At 44.1% G+C, this 25977-nt stretch overlaps 1 protein-coding gene across 4 annotated transcripts in view; it reads right to left on the reverse strand.

Moving 5' to 3' along the window:
- TOM1L2 (target of myb1 like 2 membrane trafficking protein) overlaps positions 1 to 25977 on the reverse strand; it is a 56700-nt gene that overhangs the window by 8488 nt on the left and 22235 nt on the right. For 2 of the 4 annotated variants that reach the window (XM_066197661.1, XM_066197660.1), the window contains exons 5-12: positions 22208 to 22342; positions 21113 to 21271; positions 20317 to 20433; positions 17541 to 17674; positions 14908 to 14956; positions 13967 to 14090; positions 13060 to 13177; positions 10734 to 10809 (exon numbers count right to left, since the gene is read on the reverse strand). In XM_066197661.1, coding sequence (XP_066053758.1) covers positions 10734 to 10809; positions 13060 to 13177; positions 13967 to 14090; positions 14908 to 14956; positions 17541 to 17674; positions 20317 to 20433; positions 21113 to 21271; positions 22208 to 22342 — 912 coding nt within the window. Of the gene's footprint in view, positions 1 to 8; positions 213 to 7573; positions 7640 to 10733; positions 10810 to 13059; positions 13178 to 13966; positions 14091 to 14907; positions 14957 to 17540; positions 17675 to 20316; positions 20434 to 21112; positions 21272 to 22207; positions 22343 to 25977 lie in introns of those variants that run through there. The other 2 variants (XM_066197662.1, XM_066197659.1) reach the window with 2 other exon arrangements.

Raw genomic sequence — 25977 nt, forward strand, 5'->3', positions numbered from 1 at the left:
TAGGGAGTGCAGCGAGAGAACAGCAAGGCAGGCAAAAACCAAAACACATCCACAATCATGGCCACAGAGCGATGGAAAACGCCAGAAATAAGATTAAAAACAAAACAAAAACAAAGATGTAAGATGTGCTGGAAAAAAAAAAGAAGGCAACAAAATATAAATGGCATTTCAAATAAAGAAACAACTTGGAAAGGAAATTATGAACAACAAGGCTAAAAAAAACAAGAGAAAGATTATGGGGAATGACGTGACTGGATGCCAGTGTAAGATGAGTAACTTCTCGACCACATATTAAAACCATCAAGATGGATTGATGATTCTAATCTTGATCGTGAAATGCTTTTAAGGGTAGAATACTGGATATCAGTTAGGTTTTGAAATGTTAAATTTACACCTTTTGTTTGTTTTTTTTTTTTTTTTTAATGGGTATTAGCCACAGTGAAGGGTTAGGAAAAAGAGGGGCTCAAAGTCTTCAGGCAACACTCCTATGAAAACAATTTGGTTTTCCCTGCAGGTGGAGAAGTCAGAGCCCAGGGTAGAGTCATGCTTCCTCCCAGATCCTCCTCCCATCACACCACCCAGCCCTGGCAAGCCTTGGCACAAGGGTTTAAAGCAAAACTGTCCCAGCTCCCAGTTCCCCCTCCTCTGCCAAAGGTGACCCTCGGCAGCAGAACCCAACGTGTACCAGTGCAAAGTGCAGAGTCTCAAAGGTGAGGGAGGAGGATGATGGGGCAGAGGAGAAGAGCACAGCCCCAGAGCTGCGGCAGTGCTCTCCAGAACAGGTCAGGCTCCAGGGATGGTTTAACACCCAGGCATGAAAAGTTTGCCTCTGCCCCTGCAGTGGAACTGGTCACGTTACCGGTGTGATTGCAACAGGCAGCACAGAGGCAGCTGAAGGGCAGCGATTTCATACAGTGCTAAGGGTAACTGGGTCAGCAAAGGGAAATTACTGAGTATTAGGTGTAGAATTTCCTCACATAACTACACTGCTTAAATACAACAGAGGCCTGCCGAGGTAAACAGGAAAACACCACAATAGGTCTGGTAAGGACAACCTGAAAAATAGTTGGAAAAACAATGTCAGACATGCGAGTTCCAGGCCAGGGCACAGCAGCCAAGCAGTGGGTCTGGCAGGGAGGAGACCTGGCACTGTTAGAGGGACTCTCCAAGGCAGAAAAGGTGTCCGAGGTTCTCCACAGCTCTGCCTGAAATCTCTCACAGGAATTGCCTACCCTGGAAGTGATAAAAATCCCTGTGGATGTGGTGCTTCGGGACATGGCTTAGTTGCAGCCTTGGCAGTGATGGGTTAATGGTTGGACTTGGAGGTCTTTTCCAACCTTAATGACTCTGTAATTCAATAAGAGCTGGGAGAGGCTCTGCAGATGCATTTCCTGGGACATGTAGCTTTCTTAGGCACTTCTAGCAGAGGAAGATGGACAGATGCTGGATCAGAGGCTGAGGCTGTTTAGCAAAGCTCCTCAGGAATTTTTTCACAGAATCAACTGGCCCTTTGTACTGAGGAGGCCAGTTAAGTCCTTGCTTAAGGTGAGGTGTGCTAAACTGAGTTAGTTGTGTCAAAGAACTGGAAATCCAGAACTCAATCCAAAGCATCTCCCTAACAGAGCAGCACCAGGAAGGTGGCTGGGCTCTAACTTGACAGGTTGCTGGATAAAAGTGACAGTTGCCAGGGTTAGAGGTACAAGGTGTCATTTTGTTTCCAGCGAATTCATAAAGATCCCAAACTGAAAATAAATTCCTGCAGTTTCCTCTGGAATGGGCTGGATTTAGGGTAACTGCCCCTTTCTGATTTCCTGAATCACACACACAGAGCGTGAGCTGAAGCTGCTGTGAGCAGCCCCAGACGACCACACACAAAGGAAGAGCTCTAAGCACCTTCCAACACATTCCTTCCTAAGGACAAGTTGCATCTTGTAAAACTGTCTCCTTGGTTTAACAGCTTTATAAAATATTGGCTTCAGAGATATAAAGTAATGAGTTTACTCAGCCTACAGCAACCTAAAACCTACTGCAGAAATTGCACTGCTGCCTCTCTCCTGTGTTGCTTAACCTGCATGCAGCAGGTAACACTGTGGAAGGTGCAGCCTCTGAGCTGTTGGTTGGTTTTCAGCTCAGAAAGGTGCTTATGTTTCTCTAAGGGAAGGAACATGTGCATGGAAGGGAGGAGGAAAACAGCTGGTTTATTTTTCCTTTTCTTTGAATAAAATTTACAGGAACACCGGGGGCTCCAGGAGAGCCGGAGAGGGATTTTGGATAAGGACCTGGAGTGACAGGACAAGGGGAAATGGCTTCAAGCTGAAAGAGGGTGGATTTAGATTAGATATTAAAAGAGATTATTCCCTATGAGGGTGGGGAGGTTTCCAGAGAAGCTGTGTCTGTCCCATCCCTGGAGATGTTCCACGACAGGTTGGATGAGGCTTGGAGCAACCTGGGATAGTGGAAGGTGTCCCTGCCCACGGCAGGGGGTTGGAATGAGATGAGCTTTTTTTCCAAATCAAACCATTCCAGGATTTTATGATTTTATGAATATAAGAGCAGCTGTTCTAAAAAGTGTGGCAGTACTGTGTCCCTGTATTAGAATGAACAGCAGCTCAAATCTTGATTATCCTGAAAACATGACAGATGACTGATCAAGTACTGAGTTCCTGAGAATCACAGGACTCTTGAATTTGCAGAAGTCCTCAAAGAACAGCTCAGCAGCACAAGAGTTTGTGCTGTGGTATTTCGTAAGAATTAAAAAAAGAAAAAAAAAGAAAAAAGATTAAAAAAAAGGAATTCTACTTTCAGTAGAGCTACTTATAACAAACAAAGCCTTCAGAAGTGCAAGAGCACTTCTTGCAGAGAAGCAGACAAAGCTGCAAGATAAACATCTGAGTGTGTCAGCCGTTTGCTATTCAGCACTGACCTTTTAAAAAGCTTCCCCTGTCTCCCAGCACACCCACCGAAGTGCTGAGGGTTCGTATCTATTGCTCCTTCCATGCACAAACTTCCAGTTTACTTTCCTCAGACTCTGAGCCCCATTTCCTCATAAACCATGGGTTACATGTGTCAGGTTTAATTTGTTCAAGAATAAAGAGGGAGGAAACTCTCAAAGAGCAACTGGAAGTTTTAAATTATTTTAATGATAACATTGTACCGTTTCCATTTCATTTTAAACTGACCATACAGAGAAGCTCAGTTTTTGCCAGTCATTTGGGTACTTGGCAAGTCTTCCCCTTTCAGAAGCCCTAAACTGAAAAATCTGCAGGGGAATTTAGTTATAACTAATCCCTAAATTCCAACAGAGTCAATGTAAAAATAAATTAACTAGTTTACACATTAAAAAAAAGACAACAGTTTCTGGGAACAAGCAGCAGTGGCAGCCACAGACTACATGGGAAAAAACTCTGGAATGGGACACTGTCTTGTTGATATTTTGATTATGCAAACTTCCATGGTCTAGGCAAAGTCTCTAGAGAGCTCCCCAGATAGTCAGCGTGGGCTGCAAGAGCTGTTTGTATTAAGATATTGTAACTTTTTTTAAAGTCTTTACTTAAAGTAAATGAAAATTAAGTCACAAAATGTTTTTGGGTACTTTAAGTAACTGGCTTTAATTAAAGAAGTTGGGCTGATGGTTTAAATTCCTTTTTTTATTTAGTCTTTGGAAAATCCTACAAATGGGATCATCTCAACAGTCCTGAAAGCGAAATGGAAAAGGAGGGCTGGGAGAACGAAAGTGAGTGTTCAATCCCACAAAACCCACAGGAACCTGGAATTCAGGTTTCTACTTATCTAAGTAAGATTGTGTTGATGTTCTCACTAGCAATCAAAAGCCAAAGAGTATTGCCAATATATTTCCTCAGAAGTCATAAAATCCAATATTCTACCCTTAAAAAGACAGTTTAAGGTTATTATTATCACATTTTATTTCTATTAAAAATGATCCCACTGGAAAAGAAGCAGGTATGAAATGACAATTCAGGTCTCTAGGTGAGCTCATTAATGTTCTTAAAATGTTTAACAAGGTTTATGCTAATTGTTGCTAGACTACTGCCTTGTACTAGCTTAGTTAATTCCACTTATTTCTAGATGTTTAACAAAGCTGACACCAGTTCTTGGTTAGTTGCTACTCACTCCCCCTCTTTGGTTAGCGGTAGTAAAGGTCTGTCATCCCTACAGCAGCACTAGGAGCACACTAGCAGGCTACTCCAGCTTACTACTACAGCCTTACCATCTATTTAAAGCTGTTGTGATCTTGAAATAGTTGCTTGGCCTCAATATTAGAACACGCTTGACTTTACGTGTGAGGATTAAATTAACTCCTTGGTTACTCGTAACTGTGTTTACGCATTGCAGGGCCGGGGCAGGCAGGAGCTGGGGTGCAGCGTGTTCCCCAGCAGAGCCTGTTGTGCCCGTACAACAGCCAGCCCATCTGGATCTGACAGGCATGTCCAGACAGTGCCAGCCCTCACTGACACGGGGGATTGGGTTGTCCTTGCACAGTGCTCTGGGAAACACCACAGCTGGGTAAGGAGACCCCCGTGGTCTTCAATAAGGGAAAGCACCTGCTTGCCTTCAACAGGGAGAGGGGTCCCACCACACAGAAGAAATGAGATCTTCACGTGTCTGTTTTGGGGCTTATCCACAATTCAAGCACTTCAGTCTCCAGGAAGATGATGTTATTTCACAGTCTCACGTTACCCAAGTCATTTCCACATCTCAGATCCTATCTCTCTCTTGAAGGCACATAGCGGCATCCCACTCAGTTACTAATTAACAGAAGTTTCATTTACTTTTTACTCACCTATCTTCCCTACAAAGGGGGCTCTCCCCTCTAGCCAGCCATGCTGCTGGTGGTCAAGATAGAATGCTGGGTGGTGTTCATACCACTTCCTGTGAATTCTGGTTCAGTTTCATCCTTCCCCTGCCACTGTCCCAATTAATGTCCTGTGACATGGTGGCTTAAGCAACACCTACTTCTCACTTTCATAACAAATAACCCATTTGGTATGTGAGTGGGTCGACAGATTATTCTAAGAAAGGAATATATTAATGCAAATCTCAGTAGCTGTCCAATCTCATGAGAAGGGGACTGAGACTACCTGCACTAAAACATGGCTCTGTGGTAAAGTCTGTGCCAAACTGCTGCTTCTACGGACCCGTTTGTGACACCTGCATGGCAAAACCCTGACCTCACACTGCAGACAGATCTGTCACTGGAACAGCTCACCTCCCATCCCTCAGTCATATAAAAGCCAGAAATATACTTTTGTCTACTTTAGTTTTGCAGGTAGAGCTGGGATGGATAAAAGTGTGGCTTGTGTCTGTCTGCATGGTTCTGGCATCAGCTTGATGGCAGAACTGAGCAACAAGTTAACTAGAAACAAGAACAACACCGCTAAATTCACTGGGAGAGGAGAGCCAGAGACTGCAAAGGTGTGTGGTGAACTAGGATGCAGAGAAATGGAGTGGGAAGGACTCACCCAAAGCTGAAATGTATCATAGTTTGTACAGAAAAATGTCAGATCGTGAGGGATATGAGAACCACTGTGGCGGGTGGAGAATTCCTTTCGAGTGGTCTCAGTGTTGTACAGGCACAGGGAACAGCAGTGTCAGCTCACCCCTTTTCTCCTCATCAAAGTACAAAAAGTACCCCACAGAGTGGGCACATCAAGGTCACACCTGGGATTCTAGCTACCACTGGCATTGTAAATGCTACAGGTCATATTAATAAATACTGTTAAGAACTACAGCCAGTTAAGAGAGAAACGGAGTTAATGATTAGTTTAGTTTTATTTTAGGTATTTCTCTCTTGTATTTAGCATACAAACAAGGTGACAGGTTTGTAAGAGCAGTGACTGGTTGGACAGCCAGGCCCCCCTCCCTCCCCAAATCCATATGCCTCCATGAATGCTGCAGTATCCTTTTTCCAGACTGAATAACCACAAGCCAATGAAGGAATATGCTGTTTGCTTTTTTAATAAAGCAGTGGTGTGAGTGGTGTGAACAGCAGGGGTGCTGATTTCATGCTTCCCCGCTCTTGTAAACAGTGGAAAGGCAAAGAAGAGGAACTAACTCAATCACTGGATTATTCATTATGGATGAACATCTAACAGTGGCACAGCACATCCCTGGCTGCAACAGAGCCACCAAACAGCAAGATCCTCTGCGAGCCACAGTCAACAGTATCAGAGGCAAAGCTGATACTGCTGCTCGTTTTGCAGCTTTTCACTCTCACCTTGTGAGCTGTGGGTGTCTGACAGCACCAAAATGACACTCTGGCTCCCAGGGACAGGTACCCACAGTGGGTTTATCCACATGTGTGAGCAGGCATGGAGCTGCTTTTCGGCAGGCAGATACAACACCTGTCCCATCACCGTGTGTGCACCAGCCATGCAAACTTCTGCCAAATTTCCAAGGGGTCCTGAGAAATAATCTGGATTAGCCCTAAATCCAGAAGAATAAATGCAAGTGTTTCACAGAGTAGATCCTGCACACTCTGGATTTTCTGAACTTTAAACTTGCTGGGATGTTTCTCCTTTTTAAGCACAGGGCAGCTTAGTCTGGGACATTCAGGACTCTCCCTGGAGTGAGACATTCCTGCTCCATGGGCTTCCTGGTGCCCAGCTCCACATGCTGCACTGCCAGCTCACCCCAGAGCAAAGGGAATTCTCCCTGCACCTCTCTGAACTCGGCTGCAGCCAGGACTGTCTCAGGAGGATTTTCTACAGTTAGCTCACATTATTGGTACTAGTCTCAAACACTTAAAATGATGGATTACATTGTCCAAAAAAATGGTCTTAGAACTTGGCTTTAAGGCATTGCTGAGGCTATTTTTCTCTTCCTCTGGCTTCGGCACCTAAAGCAGGCTTTGAACTTCTCTCTGCAAGCACATTGATGAAGGACAACTTCAAACAAGGTCAGAATGTGCACAGGTTCAGTGATCTTCAGAAACCTGATTTTATCAAGGCACTGGCACCACCAGACACAGGAATTAAAAAAGCCAGAAACACTATTGTACCTTTTGGAGTCTGGTTCCTAATGCCAATGGGGTTGAAGATGTCGATCTGGGCAGCAGTTCTCCCATTCCCTTCCTTGCATAAAATATGATCCTTACACTACTCAATTCAACTACATATGATCCTACAACTTCCCCATGTTTATTCCAGACCATGAAGCTAAGCACTACCAGAAAAGGCTGCTTTAAAGACAGATAGCAAGTGTCCTCTTTATGAATAAGATCCATGAGACTTGTGTTTATCCCTCGAAAAGTGGATACTGCATAAATAAATCAAGACAGTAGAAGGAACCAATTGGATCCCCAGGCCTCTTCTGCAAGTGACGTGGGATCCTACAAATGATTCAGCTGTTTACAGATCTTTGTGCTGTATAAACCAGAAATTGGTGCAAATCTTTCCCTTTGCCCCAGGTAATGATGCAGGTGGGAAATAAACTCCTTGTACTGTCCGATTTCAAGCGGTTCAACAGGGCAGGACGAGAGGTGAACAAAGGATGGTTATTCTGGGTCAGGGACTGGGGTGGGCAGTAGGAGTTGCTTCACTGGTGAAGTCCTCACCATTCCTTGTGTAATTAGCCACTTGTCTATGGGCTCCATGTCTGAGTTCCCACCTTTACCTCTCCTCTGTGTTGAGAACAGAAAGGTCCATAAAGAGAGAAACCACAGCAACAACCCGTGATAAAGTAATAAGACAGTTAAAAACTTCACATATAGAGACACACACATACACACAGAATTGCCTACAGTTACTTTGGGCAGCAGCTGTGTCCCCCTCTGCCTGCCAGCTCTGTCCAAGGGGGGACAGATCTCACCCAGAATTCTGCACTTCCTACAGACAGCTCACAGCATTTTAGCACTCCCTCCATGATGTCCTTAAAAATAAAAATAAAAAAAATAATAAAATAAACCAATCACTAGCTAGTAGTGAGGCTGATGTTTGTCATCTTCTTAGAAGAAGGAAAAGTGAGGCTGTACAAGCTTCTGCAGCCAGTGAGACTGCACTGGCAACTCTCGTGTCACACTCTGTGGAGTCCCCCTTGTTTATGAGGCCGTGGGTTGCAGCACACCCTGCTCATGTCCTTGACCCCAGCAGACAGACTGTACCCCACACAGACAGCACAGCAGCTTGTGATGGTGTTGAGTGGAGGGGAAGTCAGGGAAGTTTGCTGCAGTGTCCTGGCAGCCTTTCAAACTGCCCCTCCTGAAAAGCACAGAGGTTAAAGGACTGCTGATGCATCCAGCTCCCCTGAGCAGGCTGCAGACTGCATGGCACAGCACCACAAACACGCTAAGATGGCTTTGTGTCCTTCAGTATCTCCTCCTTGAGCCAGGGTGGGATGTAGAGTCATTTCCAGCTCTGGAGGGGCTTTCTCAGGCTCAGCAGAGTGCAACTCAGAACTGGGTGAGCTCAGCAGAGAGCCACTGGTGTGTTATATACATCCAGCCAGACACCTGCACACACAGGACACCTCTCCTGTCCCCACTAACACAGGTAATGGAGAATCAGCTGCAATCTTTTATGTCTCATTTTCTGAGGAGAAAAAAAAAGGGGGGGAAATCATTCCAATTTCATCTACTCTCTGTGTAACACCAGAGAATTGTTTCTTGGACACTTCTCCTCCCAGTTGGGATCATGCAACAACTCTGTGGCAACAAAAGCAATTCCCAACATGGAAAAGCAATATTAAGAAAACAGTGTATTTTTAGCTCATCTTGTTTCCAGCTGCTAAATCACATTAAAAGACAGCTAATGCCACGTGATCAGCCTCCTCTCTGCAGACCATTCCGAGAATGACTACATTAGAAACGTCGGATGTGCTGAATTCTACCACTGGACAACTGTGCTGGAAGGAGATGTGTGTGAAGAATGTGTTGCAAAGCTTTTGGCTCCTCCCCAGAGCTGTTCTTAAATTAGCTCTACTCAAATTAAAGCCTGTCTTTTCGTTTAGTGAGCACTGCCAGTTTTTTGCTACACATGCTGGGGCTGGTAACTTTAGGAGTAACTTTAATTTTTGTTTCCTTTAAGAAGAGACACCCACAAGCCTCACAACAGTTGAGAAAAAGTGTTTACCAATTACAGAGTGACTGCATTTCAAAACAAGCTCTTCTGATGACATGATACAGTCTCCAGGACCTTTGAAAAGAGGCTGAAAGTATTGACGTCTCAGAGCCCCAAGTTCCACAACCCATAAGGCATTTACCCCAAAAAACTTTGACCCTCAGATGAGCTTAGCCACAGCCCTTTGAACTGACAACACTTGGGGCAGAGCAGCAGCTCTGCTGGTGTGAATGACACGTTGTGCTGGTGCCTAAAGCAGAACTGGCTGGGAACAAAAGTGTTAATAAATAAAGACATGACCCTGAGGCCACTGGGGGAATACAGCCCCCTTGACCAGATAAATGCAAGCCCCTTGCATTTGGTTAGCCAGGAACAAAGAGCAGAACCTCAAATCCTTCCCCAGGTCCTGCCAATTTCAGCTCAGTGATACTGGGAGCTTGGGATGTCACACTGGATTCAGGAATTCCTGTGAAGGAATATTTCTGCCCCTGCCTCCTCATGCTTCCCTTTTTCCCTCAGTACTGCTGCCATGAGTTTTTGTGAGGCTGAGCTCCAGCTGGTCATGGGGCTGACATGGGTTATAAACTATCCTTCCTGCAGGACAGGGACAGGAAGAAGCAGGTAGATTTGTGGGGTGAGGGATGCTCTCTAAGAGCTGGGTCCCTGCTCCCACTGAATGAGGGCCCGGGCAGGCAGGCAGCTGTGATCTGACCCCAGCTGGCTCCCAACACAAATTCTCCCTGGCTTGGAGCACAAGCTGCCAGGCATGCCAGCTGCCCAGAGCACTCCCACTTCATGTCATGAAAGAACCAGGGTGGGATCAGCCACAGCAAGGGGAGGCAATTCTCCCCGGTGAGAGGCATGTGCACACTGCATTGGCTCTCCCATGCTACGCTGGCTCTGCCGTGCTCCCTAGTGGTCATCACAGCCCAAAATTGGACTGGAAAAGGCTCTGAACTCACTCCTGCCTCTAAAAACATACACGCAGCTGCGTACAAAAGAGCAGCACAGTTTTAAAAAGCAGGATGGTTGAAAGGGGTCGAGGGATGATCTGAAAGCTCCTTCACTTCTGCCTTCACTGAGGGATGCAGACAAAGCTGCCCAAGCTCTCTCACCCGTATTTTAAGTATCAGCTGCTGTGAGGTGACAGCACATGGGGCTCTTCTGCCCACACAAGAGAGCAAGAGCCTGCCCTGGGCAGACAGAACAGGCTGCAAGCGAGAGCAGTTATGGGAAAGAATTAAAAGTGAAGCATTAAAAGTCTGCATAATTTTTCTCCCTGTAACTCACTCCTGTATCCATGCACTTGGTGCAAAGTCTAGTAGATTAAGACTTTCATGAGCAAAACCAATGCCCATCAGTGTCCCCAGGACATTCCCCATTTAATTCTTCTCAGCAGTGATTCCAGCCAAAGAGCTGGACTCCCCAGATGAGCTGTAAGGACACAGGAGAATTTAACCACTATGATTCTGAAGTCATTAAGACTGGAGTGCAGCATCTCTTTAGAGATCGTTACTGAGCAAGTACTTGCTCCCAGATATCAATTTCAAAATAGCCATTACTACCACGTTGCTGGAATACAGAATGAGACGCTCAGTCAAAGCAGCCGCCTCCAGCTTGGATTCCACGTGGATAACAAAGCCCAGAGCCGTGACCTACCCCTCCCGTGTTCTGTTTCCGAACATCCAGGGCAGATGCCAGTCCTTTGACAGCCTGTGGATCCTCGTATGTCACGCTGCAAGAAAAGAACAAACCACAGAACTAGAAAGAAAGTCCAGAAGTCATCCATGAGCAATCATGGAATCATAGGAAGGCCTGGGTTGGAAGGTAAAAAAATCATCTCATTCCACCCTTGCCATGGGCAGGGACACCTTCCACTATCCCAGGCTGCTCCAAGCTCTGTCCAATCTGGCCTTGGACACTTTCAGGGATGGGGCAGCCACAGCTTCTCTGAGCAACCTGTACCAGTGCTTCACCACCCTCACAAGGAAGAATTTTTTCCCAATATTCAATCTAACTCTATTCTCTCAGTTTGAAGCTATTTCCCTTTGTCCTGTCACTCCAGACCCTTGTAAATAGTCTCTCCTCATCTTTCTTGTAGGTTCCCTTCAGGTATTGGAATTATGTCACACCAATCCCTTATCTTTTCCGGGCTGAACAATCCCAATTCTCCCAGCCTTCCCTCATAGGAGAACAATACTCTGGATACCCCATTTCACTCCCCTGGGAATCAAAAAGCACATTCTTTTTCTTAACAAGACTTGGAGGGTACTGTTTGTACCCCAGGAAAAGGAGCTGGCTCTGTACAAAGACCACCCATCAGTTTTGGAAAGCACCTTGAAGCAAAGAGTGTAAGATCAGCATTATGAAAGACAGGCAAACAGGTCATAAGGCACCCTAAGAATGTCCTGGAGCAAGTGGGGGACTGCGAAAAAAGGCCTGACTGAAGATTATGTTTAGCAAAGATTTAGAGATGACATCTGGAAGCCTGACCTTGATGTGTGCATGGGGGGAGAGACAGAGCGAGACTCGAAGAGAGATGAAATTATGCAACTGCAGTGAAGCAGACAAAGAAATGCACTATTTACAGAGCTGTTAAAAGCTTCTTAAATTGCAATGCAAAAGGGACATATAGCAGTCAGGTGACAGAGGCAGTGGCAGCATCTCGCAGAGCACAGTGGTGAACCACGAGCTGCAGAAGGCACAAACACGTGTCCATAAATCAGCTCCTGGGAGGGGCTGCCTGAGCAGGGGGAGCCCTCTCTCCTCCTTGTGCTGGCTTCTCCCAAGCTGTGAGCACAGCCCCCAGAGCTCTCACACCCAGAGCTGTCACCTACACACCACAGCATGTCACACTCATGCCTTTCCTCCTCCCTGCTGCTCTGTTTATACAGTGCACAATCCAAGGAAGATAGAGAAATCCTCCCTTGTGAAATCATGGATGATCCGTGCTCCTTGTTCCATTAGGTACGGTGTGGGAAGAGTAGTTTTGTGCTTCATTTAGCACAAGAGACAGAGGGACCTCGATTACATCTCTCCTGCAATGCATCTCCTTTCTAACTGTACATTAAGGCTCCCAGTCCAAAATCTCCAGTGGTGGCTTATCCCTCTACATTAGAGCATTTCTTCTCAGCACTGATACCACAGCTAAGGCAGTACCAATATTGATAATTGCAACTAATAGAGCCAAATATATTCATTGGCTCAAGTTTTCTATATTTTTGATAAACTGTTTAACAGCATTTCTTAGCTTGAGACAAGATATTGATGATGTTCTGACTGCTGGTAGCCACTACTTCCCCTAAAATCTGAAGCCAGGAGGCAAGATATAATATATGAAAGAAAAAAACCTGAGTGTGTCTTTTATTGAATATCACTTGACAGGGATCAAAGGATTTCTTAATAACTGCATAGATTTACTTTGCATTAAAATAATTTGACCTGTTAAATGCCCTTGAAAGTGCCAGATTTGCAGCTCTAGAGATGCAAGCCCTATGCATATAAACAAATTAGGGGTAGCATGGAGCCAGGCAAGCTACACTGCCTTGACAGCCTGTGAGAGTCTGACTGGGGCCAAAAGAAGAGTTAACTAGATGGTAATTCTGTTTCCAAGCCTTTGATGACAGTAATTCAGTCACCAAAGTACATCCATGACCTTCAGGTGAGGGACCCCTCTGTTCCTGTATCTCAAACATAGGTGGATGAGATGACAAGCCTTTAGGAGAAGGCAGAAGTACAGGCAAGCAGACTTCCAAATTTCCAGTGAGCTCATTAACTAAGACAGTCAGTACCCAGCCAGTCTGCTCTGTCCAGCAGCAGGAACTTCTCCACTTGCTCATATTAATAACAACCAAAGGGACACAGATTGGATTAAAAGCACAGAAACCAAAACTACTTTTTCAATCTGAAGTCAAGAAGTTTCAGATTTATGCCCTTAGAAAACAGCAGTGCCATGACTCAGTGCTAAAGACAAACTCCAACTTACTTCTTTCTCTGCTCAGCCAAGGAGCTGCCTCTTGTCTGAGCAAACATGTCAAAGTCATCACGAGGATTACTGTGCTGGAGGGAGCTGAGTGTGCCACTGACACTGTTTGTGCCCAAGTCTGCAACCAGAGGAGAGAAAATAGAGAATCAGTGAAATAAGAAACAAACCATATGCAAACACCATCACCATTAACAGCTGCAGCACTGAGGACAGTTTTGTACAAAAAAGGCTGGAGGATGCTAATGATGTGTTCTTGTAAGAAAAATGTAGAGATTATCTAACTCATCCAGGAAGCACCACTCCATAAATGCTCCTCATCAAGAAGCCAGCATTTGGGAATTGGTGTGAACCTGCTGCCAATATCCTGAGATATTTACTGGTCACTAACTCAGTCCAAAATTTTGGGCATGGACAGTAGTTTTCTCCACAATGTTTTCTCTCAGTTAGTAACTGTGAAACCTACACTATCAAACAAAGGGATTTGGTATTGGTGCAGTGCTGAACAAGGTGGAGAACCTTCAGTCAAACCCAGTGATCCAATCACACAATCTTTGGTTTGATGTAATGCAAACCACCTAAGAGTTTCATAAAACCTTTCACCCAAAGGTTTCAAATATTATTTGCAGAAGGGGAATCAAGAACATTTACCAGGCTGATTTCACAGAGGACTATAACTAAGCAGATATAGAAGTAGTAGTACAAGTTCTGCCATGAACAACAACCTACACCCTTTCCATCAGTCTTCCCCCTGATTAATGAATCCTTCCCTTTGTGCCAGGCTGGTTCTCAATTGGCAGATTGCCACAGTGCAGAGAGTAGGAATGCCTCATGTAAGCCAAATACCCAAACATTTGGAGGCCACATGGCAACATTAAGAAGTAGTGGAGACCATGATCTAGGCACTCACCAAGCCCTGCAAGCTGTGAAGAAAGTGAAGATGGAGGTGCTGAGTTTCCGACCATTGGGCTCACCACAGCTGGAGAGCCAGGACCCAAATCTATTAAATTATCTTCTGTCACCTCATTCAGTACCTGGCAAGAGACAAGAAACACAGAAGTTAAACATGCCAGAAATTTCTTCTTGCAGTACAACACTAAACATCACAATTTTCCACATTAGGTATAAACTGTTTTCAGAAATGAAACTTCTTTGTTGTGACTGAAGTGTCAATACAGAGTCTTTACTGAAGTTTGCATCACACTGCAGAAATGGTAAAGCAAAGTAAACAGAGGAAATAGTTATGAATGCAGAATAGAAAATGTAAGAGAAGTACAGATTTATCATGAACTCAGACCTTGAACACTATAAAACTCTTTTAAATGAAAAGAGTTTTCATTTAAAGAATAATTAGAACTCTTCAGCTTGGAAAGGGGCTGCTTAAATAGGAGATGAGAGTGGTTCCTAAAATTATGAATGACATGAAGAAAATTAACCTGAACAGTGGTATTGTAAGACACAATGAAGAAAAATTAGGTGAAGCAAACAAAAATCATTAAGTGACTTCATCAAATGTAAACAAAATATTTGTTATATATAAATGCAAAATAAATATGTAAAAATGTATAGTGAAACTGTGGAACTTATTGCTTAAGGACACTGTGAACTCCTAAAGTCCACACGGACTCAAAAGCAATCAAAAAAGTTAATAGAGGAATGAAAATCCATCAAGGATTGTAAACACAGAGATGTTTCAGTGTGAAGTGACTTCCTGAGCTAAAAGTTGTCTCTTATGGTTTGCCACATTCTTATTTTTCCTGGTATCCACCATTAGCCAGTACAGGCAGGACACAGGGCCGGGCAGGTAAAAGGTGTGAGCTGCTGAGAGAATCAGTGGAGTGAGGTACTTACTCCATTGCTGGCGTTCTGTGTTGAGCGTCCTGATCTGTATCGTTCAAATCTGTTTAGGAAAAAACAAAACAAAAAAAAACAAACCAAAACCCAACATGGATTATCAAAGCCATCAATAAATAATAAAAAATATGAGTTTATAACCAAGCCATGACATGCCTGCCACTGAACTTAGTTTTCACTGGCTCCAAAGGGAAATCTGAAAGGTTTAACTCCAAGCCAGGACAAAGGGAGGATTGCTGAGAAGTTGCACTCTTAGCAAAGGTGGGTTTTAAGTCGACTAATCTGATCTTGCAGCACAAACATGCTTGAGAAACACTGCAGGATTTGTCTTTTGGTTCGAGGAGTTTTTTAATCATTAAGTGCTTTGTGACAGACTGTAGTGTGAGCCAAGGGACAGGAGGAACTGCAGCAAGATTGATGCTCCCAGCTCAACAAGCCAAGCACTGCAGCTCATCTCACTCCCACTTACCAGCTCCCTCTTGCTGCAATAATGTAAATGAGGAGCCATATGTGTGTGGCACAGCCCAACCCAGCACATGTGGCACGAGGGACAATGAACAGCAGATTCACTGCTTAAAACATCCTAAGTCGACTCAAAGATGGTCACAATGCTCAAATAGGTTGGTACTTTCCAACAAGGAAAAGTAATGATGTTGGATAAAACCATCATACTTCTAAGGAGAAGTCTGGTTAGTCAAGCTCTGATCTTTCTTTACTCTGCGCATCTGGGGTCACAAACCTAAACCCAGCTTTCATGACGGTCTTCAAGGCCAGGCTGGATGGAGCTTTGAGCAGCCTGGTCTAGTGGAAGGTGTCCTCACCCTTGGCAGGGGGGTGGATTAGATGAGTTTTGAGGTCCCTTCCAACCCAAACCATTCTGTGATTCTATGAACTCAAAACAGCAGGGAAACTACCTGCTCCCATGGCCTGTCTGAGGCCAGTCTGATCTCCTTCCGTACCATGGCAAAGCACCATGATTTCTTGGAGATTTGAATTTTTCAAAGTAGTTTCAGAAGCAGTCTCTCTTTCCAGCAAAAAGCCCATAATATTCATATAATCCTCCGGGTTTTCTCCCAGATGGACAAAATACAACAGGGAATGTCAAGCAAACTAAAATGTTTTCTTAATGTAACAGAGGAAAACACAGACTTAAAAGGCAGCAAAACCAAATTCAGGCCCAAATTTCAATTTTAGGAAGCTGTGGGTGTCTGCTATTACTGGAAATCCAACTCCCTTTGCTGGAAACCTAAGACACCTCCCACCTCATTTCTCACCAAAAGGCTTCTGTTCATTTACATCCCAAGGCTTCACAGCAAAGGCCAGAGCTCCTGCTTGAGTCACTGACGGAGCTTGGTCCCTGTGCTAGAAATCAGCATGATGGATGTGGAGCTTTTGGAATAGCAGAGGAGGAACTGGAATTTATTGAATGCTCAGACCAGTGCAGCTATTCCACCACAAACAGTTTGCTAACATCACTCAGCTCCCCTTTCATGAATAATGACTACAAACACATCAGCCACAGTCAGCAAAGTCGCAGATGGGGGGAAACAGAAGAAATATTAAGGGTGACCAGACTAAACCTCAGTGATAGTTGCACTCTGCCACTTGTAGAATCCTGCTTGTGCATGAAACACACACCATTTCACACAAAAAGCCAGCGTTCGTTTCAAAGTTTGCCCCATCTCCTCTGAACAAGGAAATCAAAGGCAAAATTGAGGGCACTGAGTCGTCTTTGCAGCCTTTGCCGTGACAGCACAAATTCACAGATCTGGAGTCTAATTTATTTTTAAAGGCTTGAGAAACAAAGCCCTGTGCTAAGAGCAAGGAACAAAGGGTACTCTTTAGTGCCTCGCTCCCCAGGCCTGTCATTAAGGGGAAGATTAAACTTTCCCAAGACTGCAGCATCACGTGCCACCTCCTGCAGCAGATGTGCCTGACAGCGCCTTTGTCTGACATGTCGAAAAGTCCTGTGCCCGAAGTCCTGTCCCTGGGGATGATTCCCTCACACCAGCTCTTCGAAACATTAGCCCTGCACAAGACAGGCTTTTTTTCTTTTTCAAGATTTTAAGTGTTACTTAAAAACAAACCCTTTGCATGCACGACGCTCCCGCCCACCTCAGGCAGCTCCCCTTGCACCAGCACTGGGACTGGAAAGCTCAGAGATCAGAGGGCAGAGAGAGCTCACAGAAGCCTCCCTAAGCCAGGAAGCAGCACAGAGATTTGTGCAGAGCCCGGGCTAGCAGGGGAACTAGTGACTGTGGCTGTGCTATTTTTGGTCCCAAGTCCCTACACCCGTACAGCCCTGCACAACAGGGACTTGCAGACTCAAGCCTCTGCATTCAGAGCGTTTTCTCAAGGTTGTCTTGTGTTTTATAGATATGCCCCACAAAAATTCAATGCATAGCACCAAAAAAAAAAAAAAATAAAATCATAGTATGAAAAGAATCAACTGAAACAGGAATGTTACCATAAAAGGCCATAAAAACACTCTGTAAATGGTTCCTGTGGTTTGGGTCTCTGTGTGATGTTGGACCCTTGGCCCGGAAGGCCCAGTTTCACCAACTGACCTATTTTATTCTTAAGTGAAAACCCTGAATGAATGTAAATGGTTGCTGGGAGAGCTGCCCCACCTTTCATATCGGAGGAAGACGTTATTTAAATCATCATTCACGTGCAGCAGCTCCTCTGTGACTTCTTCATTGGACACTCGTGAGATAAGCTCCACAATTCTCTGCTGCATGGCTCTGCAGGTTCGGTTCAGTTCCTAGGAGGAATGCATTGTGCACACACAGTCTGATAAGCAACAAGCAATAAGTAGATTTAGTTGAGCTCAGTTCACAGCCAAACATATCCCCCAGCTGAGAAACACTAAGACAAGTTTATCTTTGCATGATTAAATGTCACCCAAAAGCACATCTAATCAAACGCCCTTCAAGAGATGATGGCATAAAACCTTGAGAGCCTATTCACAATTCAACTTCCTGATTCTTCTTTAACTCTTGAGCACTTCAGAAAATAAATATCAGTATTTTAGTCATCTGTTTTAAGAATAAAACATGTTAATACAACAGCTTCCCAGAAGAGAGTTTTCAAGGAAAATTCAATCTGCTCTTTTTGGCAGTATCATCCTTAAAAACTAAATTATGTGGATGGTGGAATGTGGGGAAAAAAAGGTTCATCAGGGCTACCACAAGTACTAAATGTGTGCTAGGATGAGAAGTGTTGGCGACACAGAACTTACAAGCTAGAGAGAACATGATGAGGGTAAAGACAAACCAAAGAGCAGGAGCATGAAAAGGTGAGTGTTCCACACACCCTCCAGCACTGAGACACACAGAAATGTACCCTTCCACTGAGTGAGTGCACAGACAAGAGACTGCACAAAGGCAATGGGGAGTTTCACAAGAACATTTTAAGGAATGCAGAGTGAGGGCATTTATTTTAGGAGTCTCACATCAAGAAATCTAGATTTCAGTTTGCCTAGACCAGGACTTCTCATGCTTCTAGGACATCTCTTCCATCACCAGCTACTTAGCAGAATTCAGTAGTCCTGAAAGGCCTCAAGACCAAAGGTCAAACTGGTCTGCTGAGGAGAACTGCAAGAAGAAATGTGACATATGGCAGGGTGCCTCTGATCAGGCCAATGGTTTTACTTCAATAAGCACTGACATTCCAGCTAAAGCATGTCCCTCTGTCATCTTCCAGTCCTCCCAGCTCCACTTCACAGCAAAAATTCAGCACTAAACAAGGATGACTTGTTGGTACACAACCTTCAGGATGAAAGCAAAAATGTGTTTGTTTTCCTTGCATGGTCTGACATCCTAAGCTCTGGATAAATTTCACCTAGTGCAATCCAGCTGCCTTAACAGCTTGAGGAATGTGTTCTCCAATGTCAGTTTTGATCCCATCACTTTCGAAGCAGATTGTGACATTTCAGAGGTTTGTTTGCTGCCTTTCCGAGAGGGCTGACAGTACCTATCTATTCTGCTCAGAGCTGGCTCTCTCACAGGCTGTTTACATTTGATTGTTGGAGAAAATGTCAGGAATTATTTAAGGAGGAGGGCTATATAAACCTCAAAGCAAGGAGTCCTTGCATGCAGCACCCAGCTCACAGCTCTCAAAAGACTAACCATCCTTTGTGATCAAAAATGGGTGCTCCCCAGCTCTGTGATTCAGATTTAGGTTGCATCAGTCACAGAAGGGAACCAGCTGGAATAAAGAATCGCTGCTGTCACTCCATTTTATGATCAAGTTCTTTCACCTTAAAGCTGTGCTCTAAGGTTACACTGTCAAGATGCTGGTGGTTGTTTCTCGGTGTAAGCAAACTGTTCGATTTCGGCCTGTCATGGTTTCCTGGAAGCTGCTTTTGTTTTGAGCAGTTCGACCCAAATGGGCAGTGACTGAAAGGCTCTTTATTGCAAAGCCTCTCATCAGCTGCCATGATGGCTCTGAGACAAACAGACAATGCCACTGCATGGGAGAGACCAGTTTTTGGATGGATTTCAAACTCTGATGTATCACAGAGAGCAATTCCTTGCCTTCCTCTGAACGGACTGCTGTGGGAGCCCATCCTCCCCGCTGGAGGATCAAAACAGAAGGCTATTTCTGAAGCTGTGGAAAGGCAAATCCCATGTTAAGGGCAGCAGCTGGAATGTCAGATCACAATGTTTCTCATCTGCGTTCCTCATCTGTGGGACACTGTGACTTTCCTCAGTCAAAAGGCCACCCCACGACCACTGGCCTTGGGAAATAGGTGTGAAGCCTGAGACACAAGCTCAATTTATACTGTTTTCCCTCTTGAGATGCACAGTGCTGCCCTGGATTGAGATTTTCCAGCAAAGAAATTTCTTCTGATTACCCAGTCTAGCCCTCTGGACACCAGGGAACTTCACCTGCCTTAAAACACCACACTCTCAGGAAAACACATCTGCTGGAAAGACAATAGATAGGATTTCAAGTGGCAGAGAATCCACAGACCCTCAGCATTATTTAGTCCAGATGGAAATATGGAGTGTATTTTCCTGCATGGTGACTGGGAATGTTTTGACACTGTACAAGGGGTGATGGGGGGTGTAAAAGAAGCAGGAATGCTCAGGGCTTACAGAACCTGTGGCAGTTCTAAAGCTGCTCAGTGGTAGAGGAGACCTGATACTCAACATTGGGAAAAGTTTCTAGCTACACAAAGAGGAAAGCACTGGAATAAGATTCAAGAGAAGTCAGGAAATCCTTGTCACTGGAAGATTTAACAAATGAAGAAAATCAAGTGATGGCACTTGCCAACGTCAGGCACAGTTCACATCCATTATGAATCCAAGCACGGGCTGTGAAGTGAGCTACAACAAAACACACCCCCCAGAGAAACACAAGCACAGAAGGGATCAGAATCCTATTGGCTAGGAAACTTACCTGGAGTAACTCAAGGTCAGAGGAATCCTCTTGTCCAGGTACCATTTCTGTCAGCATTTCAGACATCACTTTTGTATTCCCACGAACAATATCCAGCTCACTGCGCAGCCGGGCAATCTAAATTGGGGTAACAAGACAGCAAAACACTGCCTAATCTTTTGGTTTAAGCAGTTCATTTTCCAGAACTGACTTTGAGATATCTCTGGTTCTGTCTGACTTGATATCTCAGGCTCCAGACATTCTAGCAGGAAAAAACCAAAAAAGATAAAAAGTTTACCCAGGAGAAAAGGAACAGAAAAAGAAAAGAATTATCATCACAAACCCAGATGTGCTGTGTCTGTGTGGAAGGGAAGCAACTGCAAACAGCACCTAAAGCCAGACCTTGGCTGTGGTGCCTCACTCCAGTGTGGGGAAAGATGTACATATTTTAAGTAGAATCTTTGGCTCTGAAGTTATCATTTTGCAGGGAGAAAAGAAAATCCTGTATTAGGGCATTTGCAAGAGCTTGACTTCCTGCATCTGCAAGACATTCTGTGCCTTGAAAGGAGAGGGGCTAATGGGAATAACTGCAAAAATATTGCTGAGTGGGCTGGACCAGCAGATTGTGCTGCCATTACCAGGTCACAGAGACACATCCAAAGCCCAGATTTTATACTATAACAGGAAGAAAGATTACTAAGTAGAGCCAGACATAGAAGACAAAGTCCAAGGAGTTAAAATTAAAGTTCCTCTGCAAATTATTTTCTAATTTGATATGCTGAAAGAGTCTCACTGGAAAGAATCAACATGCCAATACCTGCTCAGAATTAGCAGTGATGGGACCAGTCACATTCAAGGCTGGGGCCTGAGGAGCAGAATACGCCGTTGGAGAGGACGAAGAGTAAGAACTGGTGCTCATCCTTTGCTGAGACTGGGAATTGTGCATATTTGCTGCAGGATCAACTTCAGGAACACTCTGCCACATCAGAGAGACAGGAGTTCAAAAGCTGAGCTGGGACAGCACATGCTTTGTCAGCAACCTCAGGCCAAACAGGCTCAAATATAGAACATAATTGCACCTTGTGGGAAAGGTCAGTGCAGCTGCTAGAAAAGACTGGCAGCTCCAAAAATCTTCCATGCCCATATCTTTTGACCCAACCCACAAGCATTTAAGTCCATTTACTCTTATAAGAAAATGAGAAGCAAAATAAAAACAAGAGCCAAAAAGAAGTAATTATAAATTATTTTAAACTAGGAATTAAGTTGCAGGCTTCCAAAAAATGATGTGATACATAGATACTGAATTTAATTAACCTTGACACAAGAATTGTAATCTCTCAGTCCTTGATCACTTGCATTTGCCGCTTCAAAGATTCATTAACTTCAGTTTTCAGAGGGTGAATAATCAGAACACCTGTGATCATTAAGTTACTTCCAAGTAGCAGTTCTGTCAACTTTCCAGACCTAACTTTCCAGAGGTGTAGAATTCTCACATTACCATGGGAACAGAGAGATTCAGACTCTGTACACCCCTAAGAGACAGGCAGACCTTGGCTCAGGGTTATCACCAACAGAAGCAACCACACTTTTGAGCAAAAGAAGTAAATCCCAAGCATAAATCCTGCTGGGCTCTCTTTGAACAAATTAGTTGCATTTGTTTGGTGGTTTTGTGGTGCAAGATTAAGTGTTACAAACTCTTTCCCTCTTCTCAGATTGATGATTGACTCGAGGGAGGAGATAGCTTATCAGTCTGTATTATGCCTCTCTTACATGCCCTTTCACTATTAAAATGTCCTTCCAGGAGTGAGAAAATGAGCCAAATTCAGAGAAATGGGAGGGGAAAAACGAGTAGTTATCCAACTATTTAGATATCCTGGGAAAACACCTCCAGAATTGCAAAGCTGCAGCTTACCCTCTGTGGTGTGTGTATTGGAGACAGAGCATCAAGATCTGCCATGGGGAACTCGATGCCTTTCCTCTTGAGTTCTTCATAAATATGTACTACTCCAGTTAAATCGGGGCTACTTCGGAAGGCATCAGCCCAAGCCTGGAAAACACGAGGGGATTATCCATAAACCTTCCAAATGAAGCTCCAGCCCCACCCTGACCTCAGACCGTTTACTGACTGTAAAAGCTTTCATGGATTTCAGCTTCAAAGGAAAGCTGGAATCATCAGACCTGGTCTAAAAGGTCCTGCAAATATTAAGACAGTCACCTATACATTTTATTCAGATGTAAAGTAGACAGGAACCCAGTGCAGAGTAGCTGTGAGTAGCCCCTGACATCATCAAAATCCATGAACATACATGAACGTCTCTTCCTATCTCCTCTCCTCAGCAGTGATTGATGCTGATCTTTTCTGGCATATTGTACAGCAGAAGACCCACCAGAAAAGGTCTGTGTGAAAGATTCAACAGATCTAACCAAGATTCACAAAGCTGTAAAATCATCTTAAGTAATCTCCATTCACTTTGTGAAACATCCTCATTTGCTGCCAAAGGAAAACCACAGCCATCAACTTGTCTTCAGTGTTTTATTTGGACCAGACTTAAATTTAAAAAAAAAAGGTCCTTTCTGAGGTTCTTGTCTTGTGAAAGAGACAGTCCCCTGAGCAGCAGAACTAATGACGCCTGGGTTCTGACAGAGCATATCCAACACTCAGACACCCCAGTGTGGCACAAAGGGCGAGTTTGAAAGAGAGAAATTCCCACAGCCAGAACATTCATAATATCTTTCCTGCATGAATTCTCTGGTGTCTCTGTCTCTGTCTTCAGTTCACATTTGAGCTCTTCCTTCAGTGGGAGTACTAAGTGCTCCTCTTGGCTAGCCAGCCTCCTGCACTTATGAAGCTGCTGGGAGCACAGTATGCTGAAAGCCTCAACCCCTTTCACTTGTGTTGGAAATTAGCCAAATATTAAAAATGTAGAGGAAGGAAAAACTGAAATATTATGACTCAATTAAAAAATGAGGCATTCCACAAACCCCCACATGTGTGGAGCAGAGTATCAGTGTGCTGGATCCAGAACTACTGCGAGACGCGTGTGTGGGCTCTGAACTTAATTCATTTGCTCATCACTTTTACACTAGTTCTTTGACTATTTTTACTTTAAAAGCTCTTTGAACCATTTTTTTTTATATTTGAGAGGACAGAAATCCAACATAGCAAAGCAAAATAAGAAATAATATTAATTTTTAACTTGCTTTCTTATTCCCTTCAATGATAAGAAAGAGCATTTCCTACCATCTGTGCCCAGGAGCCAATCCATTATCAGGTGGAAGCAGACAATCCTGGCTTTTCTTCTCAGCTTTGTTAAGAGTAAATTAACTGCATCAACTGTTGTGATGCAGTGCAAGTCCAAACAGCCCTGCTTTTGAGCCAGAGAAGACAGCTCTGACAGCACGCAGCCATTGTTTCCTTGGAACTGACTTTCCAAAACATCCCCAGTTCTGATGGAGACTTTGACTGCACAAGTAACTCCACCTTTTGCCATTTCACTGCCTTTTCAATTTACATCAGAAGCCATATGAATGATGCTTCTACATAATGGTGTTTACCACTTCAGCTCTATTTGCAAGCAAAAGTGAAAAGTGTTAGGCAAGGGATGGTCTATTTAATAATCATCACTCAAAAGAAACTTAAGAGGCAAAAATATGCTACATTCTTCCCCCAGTTTTAATGAAGCTTGTTTGTCCAGAAGGATGTACTAATGCATCCCCTCTTTCATTGGCTTCCCATGGATTCTGCAAAATGATCTCATTTCATCTACACTCTACCTTTTAAAAATATTCTCTCTTCTGCAGTTCTCTTCCCTGGAGAAAGGAGACACTTTCATTTGCATTCTTCTTCACCTGAGCTGGGAGCATTATCTACATTAGCGTGTCTCAGAGGTCACAAGCAGGACAGGCACTATTGTCCTAAGTGCTGTCTACACACATTGTAAGACAATCCCTGTCCTAGACAGCTTACAATCCAACTAGGCAGCTGCAATATTAGCTCTGCTTTATGGATAAAGAGCTACGCTGGAGCTTAGGAGACTGCCCATTGTCCAAACACATGTAGGACAGAGGGGAGAATGAATTAAGAGCTTCTAAGACTTTGGGCCTTCAGGAGAAATATTCAGATACTTCAGGATAAATCCCACTTGGATCCTCAGTGTGCCCAAACAGGTCACTTAAATACCACTGTCAATCCAGCCCCTAAATCCAGGACCATCCCAGTGTTTGGACACTGGGTGACAGGCAAGCTCTTACCAGGGGCACAGCAACAAGGAATCTTTCCAAGGCCTACTAGCAAGGTGAAGAAGGAAGTATAAGCACTATGCAACATATGCTAATTCATGTACACTGCGAAACAGGTTGAGAAAGTGAGACACAAGATGCTCAATATCTCAAAACAAGTCTCTAGATAAGAAATTGATGGCAGCTTTATCTACCCTGTTATGGAAAGGCCCATGAATATCACAGCTGTGTGGCTGAAGACATGCTGTTTGTACAGCCCTCTTCCATTCTTCCAAGTCTGGGCTATTAATACTCTCATTTCTGTTCTTATTAATTCCCTGATATCAAATTGGATATAGAAGGGGATACAGACAGGCAATGTTGGTGGGGCAGAGCTGAGATCATCCCTCAGGGACAGGGTTAACTCCAACCCCAGGGAGCACAGCCTAAGCTGAGTGAAGCTATCACAGGGTATTTTGGGAGTGTGTGTCCATAGGTCACCTGGAATGAGCGACTACGATCACTCTTCCAAACTTGTCAGGCAATCTGGAAAACAAAGTCCCCTACCACCTCCAGCTACAGAGACATGAACAGAACCCACCCACAGGCAACCTTCATAATTTTCAGGCTTTTCATATCAAAAGGCATTTAGTACCCAGAGTGAGGCTTTTAGCTCTATTGCACTAAGTCTCCTCAGATAAAGCTCTGTTTAATACACTGAGGCAATGACTGTGGCTTTCTGATTATGTTACGAACACTCCCATCTTAGCTGCATTCGCACATTCCCTAAAACAACATGGAAACACACCCAGTTTGTCTTTATGGGACAGTTTTTACCCTCATCTCCTGGTCACTGCCTGCATCTGTTCTCCCACCAAAGCAGGCAGAAACCTGAGGGCTCCGTCAGATGCACAAGAATTGCTTTTAATAATATCATTAATTTTATGCCATTTTTAAAAAAAGCCATAAAATCATATACCAGAAATAAAGGGACCCCCACAGACCCTGATGAAATGCCCACTAATTCCACCACCCTACCTATTTCCTGTTCGAAAATCACTTATTTACCTTGTCATGCTCTAAGGATGCCCTATCCCTGTATCCAAATAAGAAATAAAGCAGCAGAAATCCAAGTGCATGCTTTGCCATAAAAATCAGAAGTATATCTGGCAAATGATGCTGCGCATTTGTAAATACCTCCCCACAAGGAACACTGCAGCAGGTTTATATCATTTTAAATACGCAGTGTCTTTTAGTCTCTGGTGTACGCAGTAGCCTGTGGAAGCTTAGTGATAAAGCTTCCTATAATTGTCAGATTTCCTCCAGGCAGGCACCAATGTTTCCTCATGTGTGGCTAATGGTTTGTGGAATTAACACGGCTGTTTATTGTTGTGCTGCACAGAAGGAGAAGTGGCAGACAGGCCCATGTCTGAACTTCCCACTGCAGGCAAGGATCTGACAGCG

Source organism: Chamaea fasciata, unplaced genomic scaffold (assembly GCF_029207755.1).
Source record: "Chamaea fasciata isolate MVZ Bird 193981 ecotype frontalis unplaced genomic scaffold, bChaFas1.0.hap1 SCAF_16, whole genome shotgun sequence".
Classification (NCBI taxonomy): domain Eukaryota; kingdom Metazoa; phylum Chordata; class Aves; order Passeriformes; family Sylviidae; genus Chamaea; species Chamaea fasciata.